At 59.8% G+C, this 18,016-nt stretch overlaps 1 protein-coding gene across 4 annotated transcripts in view; it reads right to left on the bottom strand.

The window, feature by feature from the left end:
- Positions 1–18,016, bottom strand: part of RAB37 (RAB37, member RAS oncogene family) — a 55,723-nt gene that overhangs the window by 3,623 nt on the left and 34,084 nt on the right. Inside the window, exons 1-5 of one of the 4 annotated variants that reach the window (XM_045837254.1) lie at positions 5,827–6,064; positions 2,604–2,714; positions 1,534–1,575; positions 959–1,025; positions 810–862 (exon numbers count right to left, since the gene is read on the bottom strand). In XM_045837254.1, the coding sequence (XP_045693210.1) occupies positions 810–862; positions 959–1,025; positions 1,534–1,575; positions 2,604–2,714; positions 5,827–5,862 (309 nt within the window). In that variant the 5' untranslated portion in view covers positions 5,863–6,064. Of the gene's footprint in view, positions 1–809; positions 863–958; positions 1,026–1,533; positions 1,576–2,603; positions 2,715–5,489; positions 5,663–5,826; positions 6,065–9,562; positions 9,674–18,016 lie in introns of those variants that run through there. The other 3 variants (XM_045837253.1, XM_045837252.1, XM_045837255.1) reach the window with 3 other exon arrangements.

Genomic DNA, 18,016 nt, shown 5'->3' with positions numbered 1-18,016 from the left:
TTTGCAGCCCGTGCTCAATCCACTGAGCTACGCCAGCCAGGGAATATTTTTAATTTTTAAAAAAGATTTTATTTATTTATTTTCAGAGAGGGGAAGAGAAGGAGAAGGAGAGGGAGAGAAACATCAATGTGTGGTTGCCCCTTGCATGCCCCCCACTTGGGGACCGGGCCCACAACCCAGGCACATGCCCTGACTGGGAATTGAACCGGTGACCCTTTGGTACTCAGGCAGGTGCTCAATCCACTAAGCCACACCAGCCAGGGCCCCACCCTCTTTATAAGTTGTTTTATATCTATACGTCTCGTTCCTCCAGTTTGCTTGTTAACCCCCTGAGGTCAGGGAGCACGGGAAACGTTTTCAGTGCTACACACAGAGTCAGTATTTGTATTTGTTGAATCATTCTCTCTTTTCCTCGGTGGTTTGGTTGTGAGGACAGAGCCCCTGCTTGCCTGCGTCACTTTCTGGCAGCTTGGGCTGGATGTATGGGTGGGCTTTTCTGCTTGGGTTCTCCCCTTGGTCTCTGCGGGTAATTGACCGGGGTGGAGCTGGGTACTTTCTGAACCTTTGTCACTGAACGCACACATGAATCACCCTCAGGGCCAAGCAGGTGTCGGAGGCACACAGCAGCCTGCCTGGCCTCCGTGTGCCCATCCAATTACCCAGCGGCAGTTTACTCCTCTGAGTCACGGCTCAGGTATGTTTTGGAGTCAGCAGTGTCCCATGCTCCGCTCCCTCCCCACCAAGCAGGAAGCTGGGGAGCTGCGGAGGCCCCACCGAGGCTGCCACGGGCGGCGGGTGGAGGGACCTACCCGGATGTTGTCGAAGGAGGACTTGTTGGTGATGTCATACAGCAGGAGCAGGGCTGCAGGGGAGAGAGAGACCGCATGGGGGGCTCGGGGAGGAAGGGTGGGGGTCCCAGGTGGGCTGGGGAAGGCGCCGGAGTGCACGAGGGACTGACCTTGGGCGTCTCGATAATATGCGTGGGTGACACTGCGGAACCGCTCCTGCCCCGCGGTGTCCCAGATCTGGGGAGGGACAGACACACGGTCAGAAGGAGGCAGGGGCGGGGGTGGGGGTGGGTGGAGGAAACGCGGGTTGTGTTTTGACAGATGTGTGGGAAGCTGGGATCTTTCCTTCCCGGGGTTCTCACGGGCTCCTGAACACCTGACCATGTGGAGCCTGGTGACAGTTATCGGGTTCTTGAGCTTATTCAGCGCCATCACCACCTCCCCAGCCCAGGGGTTGGGGGAGTCCCGCCTCCTAGAGCAGCTGAGACCCGGGGAACAGGGGAGGAGCGGGAGCAGGACAGTCTGTCCGCCGGCCCTTGGGCTGCCTTTGGCGAAGGGGGGATGTCTGGGAACTGCTTTCTCTGCAGATATCGAGCAAACAGAAGTTGTTCTTCCTTCTTGGGCGCCCACAGGAAGTTAGCCCAGGTTGAGGGCAGGGCCGCAGACCTCCTGTTGGTTGGGGTGGAGAGAAAGGGCAGGCCCCTCCCCCTGCCACTGCCACGCGCCACACAGCCGCTGGTCTCACCTGCAGCTTCACCCTCACACCGTCCACCGTCACCACCTTGTTCTGCAAGACAAAGGGGCAGAGGGAGGGGTGGTCGGAGGACGGGGGCGCCTTGCCTCCCGCGCTGTGCTGACGTCCTACTGCGGAGCGAACATCCTGTCCCTGTCCCTCCCCAGGGCTGGAGGGGGTGTGGTGAGTCTGAGAGGTGTCTTTGGGCATGTCACCCCAACAGGGCAGTGGGACCCTGTCCTCCAGACATCTCCACCGAGGAGCCGTCTCTTCTGGGAACTCCGTCTGCCCAGCTCACATGCCAGGGTCAGGCCTGGCTCTCCCCAGGGTCCTGCCCATTCCCCCCACCTCCACCTGCCTCTCCAGGAGCTCAGCCCCACTCTGCAGCCGAGTTCTTAGAGATGAGATGCCCGCCAGCATCCTGGGGACCTTCTCCAGCTGCCCATTAGTTCTCCTAAGTGAAGCTTCATTCCCCTCCCACTGGAAGGGGGGCACCCCCTTCTGAGAGACCCCTTGCCAGGGTTAGACCTTACTCTCCCCGGACCCTTGGGGTGTGTGGGGCTCAGACGGCTCACTCCGCATCCTGCTGCAGATTCGGCAAGGAGGGGTCTGCACGGCGAGAGGAGGGGCCCTGGTGAGCTGCTCTCCCCCCACCTGGCCAGCCCAGCCCAGCCCAGCTCTTCAGCTGGGGCAGCTCGGCACTCCCTGGTGCGGCAGGGAAGGGCGGTGGACTTCTGAGGCCTCGCCAAAGGGCCCCGGGAGAGGGCACTGGGCAATAGGGCCGAGGCCCGGGAAGCTCAGCTCACACCGTAGATGTGTCTGCCTGGCTGGGGCAGACCTTTAAGACTCAGTCTCTCATTTTTCATGTTCTGCAGTGGGGCCAGGAGCCCATCAAGCTCAGACTCCTCAACCCTGGCCACCTCGGCGCTCCCTGGGGAGCAGCCCTGGTGCCACCCGGGCAGCGGGCCACCGCTGTCCTGCAGAGTCAGGGCCGGCAAGGAGAGGGCAGCGCCCCGGTGCCAGTGCCGGAGCTGTGCCCCTGGCTCACTGCTGGGAGCCTGCAGAGCCTGCAGCCACCTCACCCTGAAGTCTATGCCGACGGTGGCTAGGAAGGTCCCGGACAGGAAGGCCCCGTCTTTGAATTGGATCAGGAAACAGGTTTTCCCGACGCCCGAGTCTCCCAGAAGCATCACCTAGGAGATGGGGGCAGAGGCAGTTAATGGGGACTTGGATGCGTTTCTGGGCTTCCAGGGAGAGAGACCCCTGGAAAATTGGGCAGAGGGCGAGGGGAGGATGCTGCGAGAGCCAGGGGGCCCCCTGCTTCTGGAAAGCCTGCTGCTGCCTTCGCTCTGCCTCTCCCGCCTCGCAGTGTTCTCCCTCGGACCCTCCTGTCCTCACGCGATTTCCTGGAAGCTGGAGTGGAGACCTCGGCACCAGCAGGTGCTCAGCGGCCCTGGAGAACCACCCCACTCGTCTCGGACACCTGGGTCCCTGCCACAGCACGCCCAGGCTCCTTCCCACTGCACGTGCTTCGGCCGTGCCTGCGCGCGTGGGTGGCGGGGCTGTGCTGCCCGGGGTGTTAACGCTGGGCCTGGGACGGGATTCTTACCCAAGGAGCGGATGGGGGCGGGGCACTGCTGTTTACAGAGGCTTGTGCCCCAGTGACTGTTGTTTGGGTTCTTTTTTTTGGCCACGGCATTTCTTTGGAAGTTTCTGATGACGTTTGACATGTATAGTGAGGTTGCACGGCCTAGGGGAGGTTCGCATGTATACTGAGCTGGGGGGGACACTTAGTCTGAAGTTCCTGCAGCAGAAACCTCCCGAGGGGGACAAGCGGCCGCAAGTTGGCACTGCTGGGTCCCCGTGGGGTGGGGAGTGTGTGGCGGTGGGGTGTGTCGCGCCCCCTTTTCACTCGGCCAGTCTCTGCTCCCCTTCTCTGGGGAAGGAGCGTGGCTGGCGGGGGTGGGGGAAGGAGCCCTCTGTCCAAGTATTCCTCCACACTGGAGAACAGAGGTCTGGACCTAATGCTGGACTTCTCCCCGCTGGCCAGCCAGATCCTTAGTGGGTTGAGCAGGGACAAGGTCTGGGTTATTCCTGAGGCTCTGACCTTGACCACGGCTCTCCTGCTGTGCACGTGGGGTGCTGGGCTCAGCTAGCGGCCCTGGAGAGGAAGGAGTGCTGAGCAAAAGGTGAGAGTGAAGGCCGGGCTCCCGGCTTGCACACGGCTTATGGGGGGACCTTGGGAAGCGTCCTTGGCCTTCCGTGGCATGGTTTCCACAGGGGCCGAGAGGAAGGAAGGGTAGTTTCTTTGAGGCCTTTCTGGAGTCTGTTAATGGCTAGGACCAACCACCAGCAGGAGCCATAAGCCTTCACAGGAGTGGCCCAGGGGTGTCCTACCTGCCCGTAGCCCCGTCTCTTCTAGTGCAGCCCAAGAGCTCCCACCGGGCTCTTCCCAGCCTGTCCTGGCTCGGGCTCCTGGGGCAGGCCGGGGGCTCGCAGGCCGGTGGAGGCCAGGGGCCAGTTCTCCACAGATGCTGTGGGCTGTGGGGGGGGGGTGCCCTCTGGAGCCTGCGCTGCCCCCTGGCTCCTGGGCCCCAGCCCCCAGCACGGAGGTGAGCAGGGTGAGCACCTGTGCACGTCACAGGGCACAGCTGCCCCGAGCGCACGGTGTCAGCCGCCCACCGAGGCGGGCAAAGCCACTGAACACAAACCGCTGCCCGGCCTTGCCACCTCCTAAGCAAACAGCTCGGCTGCCTGGTCTGGCTGGCGGTCGGTCGGTCGGTCAGGCCGTCCCCACCAGCCCGGGGGCCGGCCCTCAGCAGCTTCCCTCCCACCGAGGGCGAAGGCAGGGGGGCCCATTTCCTGTTGAGAGCCCACACGGGGCTCCTATCTCAACGGCTCTGGGCCCTCTGGGCGGTGACTTGCAGAGTGGTTTCCCCTGAAACAGTGTGGGCGGAGGCCCCGGGCTCCTAGCTAGATGGATCCCCTGTGTGTGCAGAGGAAACCAAGGCCCAGAAAGAGGCAGGTCTCTTTCCAGGCCGAGCTGCACGAGACAGGGCGGCCTCCTCGCACAACCAGCAGCAGGCCTAGAAGAAGCGTGGAAGCGTGGGCTTCCCTCGGCACCTCTTTCAGAGTTCCTGGCGTCTGTGGGCTCCGAGGTCACGGAGGGAGGGGACACACCAGTGTCCACTGCCACCCTCACCTGCTTCTGCACGGGGTCACCCTGCGGAGGGACTGCGCCCCAGAGAGCGGACTTACACTCTCCCAGGAGCGGGGGGGGGGGCGACTTGTGACTGACTATTGGGGTCTTTCTCAGGTTCTAAAAATTCCCAGGTGGGCCTCTGTTCTGGTTAGCAACCTCCTCCTGGAAGAAGGGGCGAGGCAGGCGTGGAAAGGGAAGCGGAAGGACTTGTGGTTGGCCGGGGCGGGGGGGGGGTAAGCACCTGAAGAGTTTCGGGTCTAAGGAAGAAACGGGAGGGTGTCAAGTCTCAGCGGAGCGCCTAGCTGGGAAAAGCGCATTAACCGCAAGCTGCTCCACCACCAGGGGGTGTCCTCTCTGGGCGTCCAGGTGTCCAAGCATCCCTGTTTCCTAGCCCCTCGGGGCCCTGCCACCAGGAGAGTTCACCCTTATGGAGAAGCACGGTGTCCCCCGGGGGGACTCATACTAGCCAGAGTGTGGCACAAGAAAATTGGGTTGGGGAGTCACTTCCCAGCTTCCTCTCCCAGCCCGGGGAAGCGCCAGCCCGGATCCCAAGAGGCTGGGATGGGCCTAGGGGGCTGCGAGTCGACCTCCCCTTTCTACTCTGGGACACTTGGCTGCCTGGGGGAAGAACAGAGCGCAACTCAGGCAGAGCCAGAAAAGCGCTTCGTCCCGGGAGCCCCAGGGTCTCAGGCCAAAGGGCGCAGGGGAGGGATGGCTCTCAGAGCCGGCACAGGAGTCCCCAGCGCTGAACGCAGTGCCCACCCACCTTGCGCGTGAGATCGTAGCTCGGGCTGCAGGGCAGGGAGAGCTTGGGGACCTCGCCATCCTGGGAGGCGGCGGCGGCACCAGGCTTGCCCGTCATGTCTCTGGACGAGGTGAGCCGGGGCCGGTGGCGCGCGAGGGACAGCGCAGCAACAGCTCCGCCTTAGCTCCACCCACTCCTTCTATCCTCCACCGCCCGGGCCTAGACCCCGACAGGCTCCTCCCTCTGTCCTGCCACCCCACAGACACCGACGCCGGCGGGAACCGGCTGTCCTGCCAGGGCGCGCAGGACCACAAGGTCAGCGCCCGTGGGGCAGGCGGGCCCCCTTAGCGACACTGACCCGGCTTCCTGCTCTGAGGGCGTGGGCCAAATCCATCCTTAGGTTACGTTCCCACAGGCAGCGCTCCCTGGAGACCCCGCCGCTGCGGAAGGTCTGGCATCTTTGGGACCCGAGCCCCCGGGCCAGGGTTTCCGCTGTCGCTGCGCAGCGCGCCCAGCAGGCGGAGCCCGAGCCCAGCCAGCTGGCGGTCAACAGGTGGCCCCGGGGGTGGGGTCTGGGAGAGGCAGCCAGGGCCCTGCCCAGCGCAGCGCCGCGTCGGAGAGAAAGTGTACATTCCGAGGAAAGCGCCCAGGTAGTATCGCTTTTATTACTGCGGCCCAGCCCGAGCACATGTAAATATAATTTTATTTACCGACTGATATTTGCCTTGCAGCGCATGGCCCCCGGCTGGCTGGCTGGTGCTCCGACTTTGACCCTCCAGTGCAGGTCACCTCTCATTTCTCCCTGACCTGTTGACTGCGTCCAGAATGTTCCACCATGGGACAGCCTTCCCCGCCCAACCCTACTGATCTAGGCGCTCCTGAAGGCAGGGCTGGCCGTGTCGTAGGGGCGACCCTCTGCCTTTGGCAACGAGTAAGCCTTCAACACTCGATACCGAATGAATTCTGACGTTGTGAATCCTTTAGAACAGTCTCCAGGACACCCCAGGAACCCTGCAGCTCCTGGTGACGGAGGGTAGCAGCGTGTCCTGGGTTGCCCACAGCAGAGAGAGGCCGGGGGCTCCGTGGCCCCGGGTCAGCCCTTCAGTTACACCTGGCCCAACGTTCTACACAAGCCCTTGAGCTTACCAGGACACCGCGCAGGGTGGGCGCAGTATAGAGGAACTGTTTGAGGGGTGTAAAGAGGGGAGGGGCACCTGCACCTCTACTTAGGTGCTGGGGTGAAGGGCAAGAGGTGGGTGTGGCTGACGGGTGATGGGAGGTCACCTGTGTCCGGCCCCGGGATTTTTGGCACCAGCTGGGGTTATTTCCTGGAGGTGGGCCGGCCAGAGCCCCATCAGGGCGTGGGGGGGGGGGCTCCGCCAAGGAGGAGCTGTGTGTGGGAGAGGAGAAGCGGCGTAGGCCACGGATTCAGACTTCATTCGGAAGCCGGCAGGGAGCCCTGGAGGCATGGTGGGGCGGGGCGTGAGCAGAGGGCACCTTTCGGGGGGTGAACTCTGCAGTGGTATTTGGGCAAGGCTGGGGAGGGTGGGGAATGCCGAGGCAAGAAGTAGCAAGGAGGACCCGAACCGGGCTGGCTAGAAAGACTACTGCGTGGACCCCACTGATGCCAGCACCTGCCAGCCAGCTTGATGGGGCTGGAAACAGAGGAGCTGGGGGAGGCCTTGATTTGGGAGGTGTCCACACAGGCCCTGGGCAGGTGCCACTTCCAGAGGGCCACAGGCCTGGTGGTTTCTGGGCCGAGGGCTGCTCCGGAGGCCCTGGGGTCTGGCTCCAGGGCCCCCTAGTAGTCACCTGTCCCCCCTGTCTTCTTTAAAGCAGAAGTCCCAGGCCTGCGTCCTTCTGCTACTGCCCGGGCTGCTCTCAGCCATATGAGCTGGGCCCGTGGGAGTGTCAGAGGCCCCTGTGCCTCAGGGACCCTCCTGCAGGAATTCAGGCCACAGCCAGTGCCAGCCACGGGCCAACCACGAGCCACGTGCGAATTGCCGGCTATAAGCAGTCCTTGAGATGTCCGTGCAAATGGCAGATGGACAAGCCAGTGTCTTGGAGCCTGGCTCTCCGGGGACCCCTCCCAGACCACTGATATTTGAAGGAGACCCCAGTGTCCTCCGGCCCCTTTGCTCAGCCCGCCACAGGAGACTTACGCTGCGGTGCGCAGAGCTGGCTGCTCTGAGCAGAGGGTTGGAAAGAGAGCTTTCTCTGGGAAGGAAAGGAGTGGAGGGCCTTAGCAACGGCTACAAACCTCTTTGTGTGTGTGGTAGGCCCAGGGTCGGCCACGTGTCCTCAGTGTGGCTCCGACCACGAGCTGCTCTTGCTGCGCCCCGCCACCAGCACATGGGGCCCCCTGGGGTTGCGTCCCAGCCGAGGAGCAGGGTATGTTTGTCTGTTTGTGCTCCCAGGCCGTTCACCTGACCCAGGTGTCCCCATGCTGTCCCCTGGGTCGGACCCTCAGCCTCTCCCCCGTGTAGGCTGCCCACGGGTCTGTCTGAGTGAATCAAAGCTTCCCGGAGCTGACTGGTGCCAAGGAGACAGGGAGGCTCTAGAAGGGCCAGCCCCGGGAGAGAGGGAGAGCCCGGCCTGCCCCATCACAGGCTGTTTCCGGCTCTCACCGCACACATTCCTCCTTCCCACAGGCGGGCGAGGGGCCTCACCTTCCCTGCCAGGCTGCTGGCGACACATGGAGGTCCCACCCTGTGCACCTGTGCAGCGAATCCAGGCTGTGCGCCCATGACCACACCCACCTCCACTCTGACTCCGCCCCCCCCCCCACCCCCGCCGAGTCCCAAGGCAGGACGTTGGGTGTGGAGTGGGCCAGGTGACTTGAATGGGACTGTGAGGAGCAGCCTGGGCAGGGGCCCTGGTGGGGGATGCCAGGCACCAGACATGCTGGCTCGTGTCCCGGGAGGCCTCGGGGCCGTCAGGGCAGCCTCGCTCCCCTGGGACGCAGCCCCGAGCTCCAGAGCCCAGCGGCCCCCAGTGGCCGGAGAGTGAGCCCAGGCCCTGGTGGACTCCAGGCACCACACCCTGGCTGGGCTCTCATTTCCGTTTCACTTCGAAGTCCTGTCCACCCTGGGCCCTTGACTTCCTGTCTGTGACCCACTGGGCAAGCTCCATGTCTGGGGTTCCCTTCTCTCGTTCTGCAAACGTGACCCCACTGTGTCCCAGTCCCAGGTGTGGCCTCTCGGGCCCGTGCCCTGCTTGGTCCCAGAAGCTGACCTCTCAAACACTGAGGCTGCCCAAGGAATGGCTTTCACTCTTCCCCAGGATTCTGGAGACCCCAAGGAAGGGCCCTGCCGCTGCTGAGACTAGTCCAGGAGCAGAGCCACACCCTCTCCAGAGGCTCCTGGGACAGGGTCACTGAGAGCAGCTGGCAGTCGTGGGGAGAGGGGAGAGAGACTCGTGGGGCGGAGGGAGGCCTTCCTGGACCACAAGCGGCTGTGGGTTTGGAGTACTTCCCTAATCTGAGCTGCCCCCTCGCCCCTGTTCTGGGTGCAGGGAGAAACCAAGTGCTAAAAATGAAACTTTCACCTTCAACCAGCCAGCACCCTAGGACCACAGTGCTGATTGCATTGTTTTTAAAATTTTAAGCCATTCCGTTGCCTCCCCAGGTTCTTATTGCTCTGGAAGGTGGACCGTGGACCGGAATAACCCCTGCCAACACACTCCCTTGCTCTCCGGCTTCTGGGGCGTGTGGCCAGAGGGGAGCCCCCTAGGGCGGGGGGGAGCAAAAGGAGGGCAGTGTGGTGGTGGGTGTGTAGGCGTGGCTGCTTTCCTTGTTCCTCTGTGACTACAGTCACCGCTCCCGCCGCCAGCCCAGCCCGCTCACACCCCACACCGCCCTCTCTGCCCCTGGGTCTGTGACAGCTGTCTCCTCGCACCTCTTTTAGGCTGGGGTGAGGCGGAAGCCCTAGCTGCCGCCCAGCACGGCGCCATGCCTCCCCACTTTCCGACACCTGGCTCACACCGTGGTAGACGGTCTTCTCATGAACCCCCCTTGAACGATCCGGTGTGTGAGTTTGTTTCCTGCCAGGACCCTGGCAGAGGCCGCCCGGGGCCCGGAGGCCAGGGGCACTTACTGTGAATCCGATGCCCACGGTGGCCGAGAAGGAGCCGGGGAGGAACTTGCCCTGGTCGAACTGAACCAGCAGAGACGTCTTCCCCACGCCGCTGTCGCCCACCAGGATGGTCTGCAAGGGGCGACAGAGAGGCGTGAGGGCCTGCGTGCGAGTCGGGCTCCCGTGAGGACGTGGTGGCCGGGACTGTGGGGTCCCTGCACACGCGCACACACGCACAGGCACACTCTCACAGATGCACACAGGCGCACACACATAGCATGCACGCACAAACAGAGATGCACTCGTACGCACAGATGCACACACAGAGGGCACACGCCACACTCCTCCTTGCTCACTGAAGTCACCGGAGAAGCCTCCAGAGCACAGAGGAAGGGTCGGTCCCCGCTCCCTCCCCGTGAACGAATATGGGGTGGCCGTGAGAATGTGCCCCCCAGGCTTCCAAGCCCAGCGCCGTGATGGACAGGGCCTGCGCGGCACTCTGCAGGCCATCGTGGGCGTGTTCGCTCGGAGGCCACGCCTCTCGCGGGCAACTCCAGCCAAAGGCTGAACGAGGCAGGGGCTTCCAGGTACACCTGGTGTCTGCGAGACCCAGCACTCCCCTAACGGCTGATTTCGGCTGGAGGACCTCCTCGGGGCTTTATAGAACCTTCCAGAGGCTGCACGGTGGTCTCGGACACCCACACGCAACCTCCCTGGCCTCTCCCTTCACGTGGGGTCAGACCTGCATCAAGGTCTCCCTGTCTCTCCTGGTTTCTCCCTGGTGTTTCCCCTAACAAAATCCCTGCACATTTTAGTTCCCTTTTGCCATCTGCTTCGTGGGAGGCCTGGCCCAGCGCCACGCGTGTCCTGCAGGGGAAAGTCTAAAAAAGTACTCTGTAGAATAAAGAAAGCCCGGACGTCTGGCCATGTGCCTCGGGGACTGTTTGCCCTTGGCCCCGGAACCAGGCGGTGGAGAGAAGAGCGTTTCAAAGCGAGCAGAGTCTGGGGAGGGCGCGTAAGGCCACACCTTCCCCGGGCGGCGGCGGGGACCATCAGCCTGGCCGTTCAGGTGCCGTCCTGAAAGAGACTCAGGGGCAGCAGAGGGGAACATGCAGGGTGGGCCAAAGCAGGCTGGCAGCTGCTTTTGGGAAATGATACAACGATTAGTAAGACAGTAAGTCTTACGATAATAAGACAACAATAATATGAGAATGGACTCCGTGTTTCTCAGACTCACAACCGTAAACCTCCTCTTGCCTCACCCTGTGCACGCGCCCGCGGGCCGGCACCTGGCCGTGTCTCCCTAGCGAATGAACGGGTGGGCAGGTGAGTGGGTGGGTGCCCGAGTTTCCAAGTGGACAAGGGCCGCTTTTCAAAGGCAAACCTCCGGGGCTGTTGGAAAGGCTGAGCAGATGCTGACTCAAGGGGGCTTGCAAACCCACAAAGACACAGAGATACAAGAATGTGAAAGCACGAAGACGCTCGGCCCCCGCCCCCCGCCCCCCGTGGGTGAGGCCCAGGGTCCCCCACTACCCCCTGCCCCCGTCTCTGACTGCGCGTCTGGTGCTGGCCAGGCAGACAGGAGGCTGCCCCTGATGTTGACTTTTCGAGTTCCCCGCCCCCCACTTCCCGGACCAAATTCCACCCAGCTTTCATTTCCTCTCGGGTAAAAGGGCCCCATTTGTTTGTTATGTGCTGCGGCTTTAATAATTTACATCCCCCATCCAACTTCCTCAGGCTCGAAGAAGAGAGAACATTCCAGAATGTGTGGCATCTGTCTATCCATGTCCACCCAGTTTGTTCATATTCTGAAGGCTATGAAGGATTCTACTTCTCCTTTCATCCTTTTCCCTCCGGGGTGAAGCGTTCCTGTCACTTCCTTCTCTCCTGCTCTGAAAACTGCGCCGTCTCATCTTCTGGGGACCTTTTCTGGTCCCGTGGGAACACGGTCCAGGGGGACAGGTTCAGTATATGAGATCCGGCCGCATCCTGCCTCATGCCACGGGCCAGGGGACGCTCTCAAACAGGCCTTTCTAGACATGGAGGCCCCGTGGAGACGATTGTACCGGGAACCGGTGGGTGACTCTGAGGCCCCAGGGGAGAGCTCAGAGCTGATCGGTTTGCAAACACTGCTTCCCTGTGAGCCCAGGACCTCCCTTAGACCTGGTCCCCGCCCCCACGCCGATTTGTGCCCATCTCCACGAAACAAGTGGCCCACCGGGCCGAGGGCTGTGTCCCTGCTAGAGACCGCACTCCGGCCCAAGCTCCCCATTAGCGCTGCAGGCACGGGTCTGAGGAGTGGCCAAGGAGGCACTCTTCAGGGGTGTGGACGGCTTAGAGGTGAAGCCCGGGTGTCTGTGTTGTTCCCCTGAGGACCCTCAGGGTGTGGAGGGTGCAGGAGGGGAAGAGCCAGGAGCGGCCACAGGTGAAGGGGCTGAGGACCGGGGGGTGGCTGTCACCAGGCTGCCACGTTTTGGGGCAGAACGCCTGAGATTCCTGCATTCAAACTTGGCTTCCAGATTAGTAGGAAGGAACACATGTCAAGGTACAAGTACAGGACTCACTTGATTTGATAGTTTTTTTTTAAGCTTGTTTTATGTAGAACACGAAGATATTGAGACAGCTGGCTCATGGGCCTTCATCGGCATCCGGGTCCCGGTGCTGCAGAGGCGAGGGGTGGGTCTTCCTGCATCCACGGCCTTAAATGCTCCGTGGAGTGTCTCCGCCCAGTGGCTGCTGGGAGTTTCCAGACATCGATGTATTGTTCCACTTATTCATGCATTTGTTGGCTGCTTCTTGCATGTGCCCTGAGGGGGATTAAACCCGCAACCTTGGTGTATTGGGGTGATGCTCTCACCAGCGGAGCTACCCGGCCAGGACTTGGGCCTCTCTTCTTTTAAACCATCTTCTTTATGTCTGTGTTTGTGCTTCATCCGTTTCCAAAAGGAATGGGATGGGTTTTAAACAAATCTCACGTATACAAGAGGGCAGTTAAAGACACATCCCGAAAAAATCTTCCTCCCAAGCATGAGGCTGGGTCTGCATTTGGGTCTAGATGTCCTGGCAGCCAAGACGAAATGGGAAAGCAGATGGGGTGTGCGGTTCTCACTGCCTGGCGAGGAAAGCCGGGGTCCTTTCATCAGTGGGTGTGTCCTCCCGGCACGCGAGGCCGGGAGGCCTCTGTTCTGTGGGTTCCCGTCCAAGGGGTCTTGAGTGACGAAACAGGCAATTGGGTTTTGCAGGAGATGCAAAGCTTTTGCAGCTTTTGTATCGGGCCGTTGTTAGGAGCAGGGGCCTAACATCGAGTCGCACCGTGCCGGAGGCCTCTTCCTGGGGACTGGACGGACGCCCTCCAAGCACCTTGCTTCCCCTGGGACTTCAGGATCCAGAGGGAACACCCGTCAGAAAATCTGGACGGATGGGGTAGTTACCATGGCGCCCACAGCGGCTCTGAGGGACCCTCTTCACAGAACGGGAGATTCAGGCGCCGTCAAGAAAAAGATGGATGCATCTGACTGTGTGGAAATAAAAACGTCTGGCTGACAGAAGGTGCCAGAAACAAAACCAAATGGAAAGGGGTAGAGGGAAGTAGATGCAAGACATACGACAGACAAAGGATGGATACACCCAGTGACATAAAGAACTGGCAAAAGCAAATCCCAGGGGAAAAATGAACAAAGGCTCTGAGTTTGTGTGCTGTGCGTGTGTGTACTGTGTGTGTGGTTAATTTGTGTCACGGTGGCCAGGGTTTGCGCTCAGTTATTCAATCAAACATGAATCTAGGTGTTGCTGTGCGGGCAGCACACGCCCGTCGTACAGATGCAGTTAACAGCTGGAGTTGGTTGTCCTGCGTGAGTCTCCAGCCCTCTGGGTGGGCCTCACTGAGTCACGGCAAGACCCGCACAGCCACACTGACGTTCCCCCGAGCAAGGAGGAACTCTGCCTGGCGCCTGCTGCGTCGGCGCCCGCCCTGCGGCCTGTGGGCCTGGCAGCCCCTGCGGCCGGTCCAGTCGGCCAGCTCCTTAAACTACATCTATGTATCCGTCGGTCTCTGTCTACCGCTCTGTCTCCCGCCGGTTCTGTTTCTCGGACTGCTACAACGTCACATTTAATGGTTCGATGACAGTTTGAAGATGGTCAGGATTGGCTGACGCTTGGGAGGCAGGCACCTACACGCGCCCCTGCTGGTGGGAGGATGCATGGGGAACACCTTTTTGGAGAGCAAGGGACAGTATCCATCCATGTGACAAGTGCAAAGGCTTTTGACCCAGCCATTCCACAGCTTTAGCTGCAGAAGTGCCCTAAGATACGTGTCCAAGGAGGCTCATCGTCGAGCGTTGGTGAGAACCAGCGGTACGGCGGTGTGGACTGGTTAAATTAACTCCAGAGTGTCCATACGCAGCGATACTGGGAAACCGATGAAGGGCGAGATGGATCTGTGTGTGCTGTTTGGGGAAAACGGTATCATTCAGTGTGCGGAGGGGCAGCCAGGCATGCCTGTGGGGTGGTTCATGTGTCCTCCCTTGGGGTGAACCTGCTGGTTAAGTTATGTTCACACTTTTTCCGGGGAGCCCGCAGAGGCCGGCTGGTACCTCTGAGGTTCTGGGGGTGGTGAGGCGGGGCATGGAGAGAGGACGTTAACTGCTCATTTTCTCTCTCTATTTTCTAACCATTGCTTGCCTTATCTTTTTATTTTAAAGATTTAATTTATTTATTTTTAGAGATGGAAGGGAGGGAGAAAGAGAGAGAGAGAAACATCAATGTGCGGTTGCTGGGGGCCATGGCCTGCAACCCAGGCATGTACCCTGACTGGGAATCGAACCTGCGACACTTTGGTTCGCAGCCCACGCTCATTCCACTGAGTTACGCCAGCCAGGGCGCTTATCTTTTTTTTTTTAAATAAAAAGTGTTGGGGGAAGCAGAGTCTGCCACCCCAAAATGTGCTTTTTGGGACATTGATTACTTTATCAATGGAAGCAGGTTATTTTTAAGAAACGAAAGGCCTGGAAAGAACCTTGACTCTTTCCCCTCACTGCCTGAAAGAGTTTAACTGGACGGCCTCCTCCAGGCGGGAGCCGTCATCACGGGTAACTACGGGCCAGTATGTACTCGCTCTCTAGACAGGCAGGAGCCTAGCAGGGCCTGCCTGGCCAAAGTCCACTCTGCCCCGGTGGTAAGGATGGCCCAGCGCACATTTGTCTACCAAATGTTTGCATTTCCCTCTCCGTGTGAATTGCCTGCCTGACCTTGGAGGTCCCAGACCATGGCCCAGCCCCCATTCCCTGAGCTCCAGATGGCACGTAAGCCTCACCCGCCCTGTCTGTCCGGACGGTCTCGTGTTCTTACGGAACCCCTGAGTGCACCTGTGTAGGAAATTCGGGTCTTTTCTCCTGGTAAGCTGTTTTGTGCTAATTTAGTTATTAGTCCAGCCAGAAGAACTTGAAAGGGTAGGAGGAAAGTTAGTTTTTCTCCCCCCACGGTGTTAACTCGGGGTACTTCACCGAGGGTCTCGTTGGCCACTTTCTCTTGTTATACTTTCCTGTATGAAGAAGCCCTAATACGTACAATAAACCAGTTGTGAAGTAAATTCGCACATCAGTGACCCTTTATTTTACCTGGAATAAATTGGTTTTCTACAGAAAAGAATAGTCCTGGCTGCCATGGCTCAGTGGATTGAGTGCCAGCCTGTGAACCAGAAGGTCACCTGTTTGATTCCCAGTCAGGGCACATGCCTGGGTTGTGGGCCAGGTCCCCAGTTGCCCCCAGTAGGGGGTGCACAAGAGCCAACCACACACTGATGTTTCTCTCCCTCTTTCTCTCTCCCTTCCCCCTCTCTAAAAATAAGCAAAATCTTAAAAAAAAAAAAAAGAATGAAAGATTACTGATGAATACACATGCATGCATTTAACAGAGATCGTCTGTTAAAGGGAATAGGGGTGGTTTGAAATGCGTTCTTTGAGTTCTCTGTGTTTCCTCATTCTCCTATAACGAACACACCTCACTTTGCAGTCGGGGAAAGTCTGCGTGTTGTTGGGTGGGGCACACGCTGCGCTTGCACGACTCGTGTGAAAACGAGAGGGATGCCCCTGTTTAGCCTGACGGTTGCTGGACAAACAAACGCTCGCTTTCATTTTCCCAAATACATCGAACCCACTAATCACTGCTTCTAGAAAGATCAAGCTCCCTGGGCAGACGGAGCCTGGATTGCAGTTATTCCCATTTGTCTGTCCCAGCAAGGGTCCCACAGCTTAGATTCCCGAGGGGCCGGTGGCGAAGACCCTCTGTTCTGAAAACCAAAGAGCCCTTTCACCTTCTCATCCTTGCCGGGGGGTGGGGGGTTAACTCACTCTTTGGAGACCCGTGTTGCCTCACAAATAAGCACTGCCTCTGCCTGGATTCCTGCACAGGAGCTGGGCGGAGACTCGGTCCCCCGTTCTGGAGCCCGCAGACCCAAGGGGGTTCCACCGGGGAGTGACTGCGGCTGGTGTTACCAGTCAGTGGCGTCATGAGATCAGTTTCCAGTTCTGACAGCACATCCTCTCACGTTTGGGGAACCCGTTTTAAATACAGCCGCGGAGTGGACGCCCCGATGACAACCAACTCAAGGATGCGCCGTCTTATTAACCCTTCGAGGGCAGGCTCCGGCTTCCTTGCCAGCCCTGACCCGGACCGAAGGGCAGCTGGCCTCTCTCGCTTCCTCTCCAGCAGGAGGCAGGATGCGGTGCTCATGCGAGCAGACCAGGCGCCGAATCCTGGCTCTGTCAATCATGAGTCGTGTGGCCTTGGACCACTTATTTGCTCTCTGAGCCTTGATTTTTTAAATCTGAAAAGTGGAATTGGAGCCCTGGCTGGCGTAGCTCAGTGGATTGAGCACGGGCTGTGAACCAAAGCGTCGCAGGTTCGATTCCCAGTCAGGGCACATGCCTGGGTTGCAGACCATGACCCCCAGCAACCGCACATTGATGTTTCTCTCTCTCTCTCCCTCCCTTCCCTCTCTAAAAATAAATAAATAAAATCTTAAAAAAATGAAGAGAAAAGTGGAATTAACATCTCCTCCCCCCTAGATGTGTAGTGAGGAGTCAGTGTGACAACCACACAAAATGTGGAGGTCAGCACACATCTGGTAGAAAAGATGAAGTGAGCCTGGGGTCCAGGCGAACAAAAGGGTTCAGGAACGGTGGCTGAGAACCGTTCGGGCTGACCACTGGCTCTCGGCTGCTGGACAGAGTTTCTCAGCAGAGCTGACTAAGGTCTCACCCCGAATGGGAGAGGCCTAACGGACTGGCCCTTCCGGGGCAGGAGCTCCGTCCCCTGCGAGCAGACGGGGTTCTGACAGCAGGTGGCGTGCAGCTTGCAAGCCCCCCTGGGCCGAGGGGAGTGTGGGGTCGCAGTGCCCGGATGCGTTTCCTCCAGACACACATGCGAGCTGGCTCTCCAGAGCTGTCAAACCATCCTTCGTGGTGATGTTTGTTTACAGGACGCCTTTCCCAGACTACACAGGGCTGTTGACAGTGAAAACCTGCTGAACCATCGGGGACGCGAACTCATATAACACATTGGTGACTCTGCTTGATTTCTGAAACAATCAAATAAACCTCAGTGTTAAAAGTAGTTCTCTCAGGGTGGTGAGATTAGAGACAATGGCAATACAGGTTTCGTGTCCCGTTGCTTATCGATTTGAATCACGAGCCTCGGGTGGTTGTAGCGGCCCAAGGTCTCTTCTGATCGGAGCCGCATCAGAGGGAGCGGTGTGGGGCGGGCGGGGGGGTCGGGGGCTCCTGGGAGGAGCTGTGAGGGGCAGTCAGAGGGCAGAGAGCAGGACTGGGGGCGGCTCCAGCTGTGTGGAGCAGAGGGCCAGGCAGCTGCTGAAGGGCAGGGTGGGCTTTGCGGGTTCCTCTCTCCGTTTTCTGTTGCCACAACAACACCGCAGGGAACTGTCCCAAGCACGGTGGCACAGAGCGTGGCTGAGTCGGCGGTGCAACCCAGGTGGTGCTCCAGGTCTCAGGCAGGTTCCCTGGAGTGTCGGGGGTCCGTGGCTGTTGGCTGGGTCAGTGCGGCTCTGGCCCCCGTGTCTCTCAAGCCACCTGCTGGCTGGTCCGTGGGTTCTCAGAGCAGACGCAGAGGTGAAGGAGAGGAAGGGGAAGGGCACGAGGCCTCCGCAGGCTGAGGTTTGGCGCTGGTGCACCATGACTTCTGCTGCGTTGCCTTGGGAAAGTAGGTCACAGGTCTGGTTCAGATTCAAGGACCAAGCGGGCAGTGGGGGAGGGCACAGACCCTGTCCCTCCAGTGAGAACAACTGTGGAGTCAAAGGGAAGGTGGCCTGGGTGGGACCGTGCGCCCCAGCCTGAAGCTCACCCAATGTCCAGGCCCCCTTTAGGATCAAGGACCTACATTACAAATATGAAATTTGACACAGGGCTTTGCAAGGAGCCTGGTCACGGGAGGGGTGCTGACTGACGCTTCAGCTCCACCCAC

Source organism: Phyllostomus hastatus, unplaced genomic scaffold, assembly GCF_019186645.2.
Source record: "Phyllostomus hastatus isolate PE091 unplaced genomic scaffold, TTU_PhHast_1.1 phas_contig_210, whole genome shotgun sequence".
Taxonomy (NCBI): Eukaryota; Metazoa; Chordata; class Mammalia; order Chiroptera; family Phyllostomidae; genus Phyllostomus; species Phyllostomus hastatus.
This window is presented reverse-complemented; position numbering and strand designations above follow the sequence as displayed.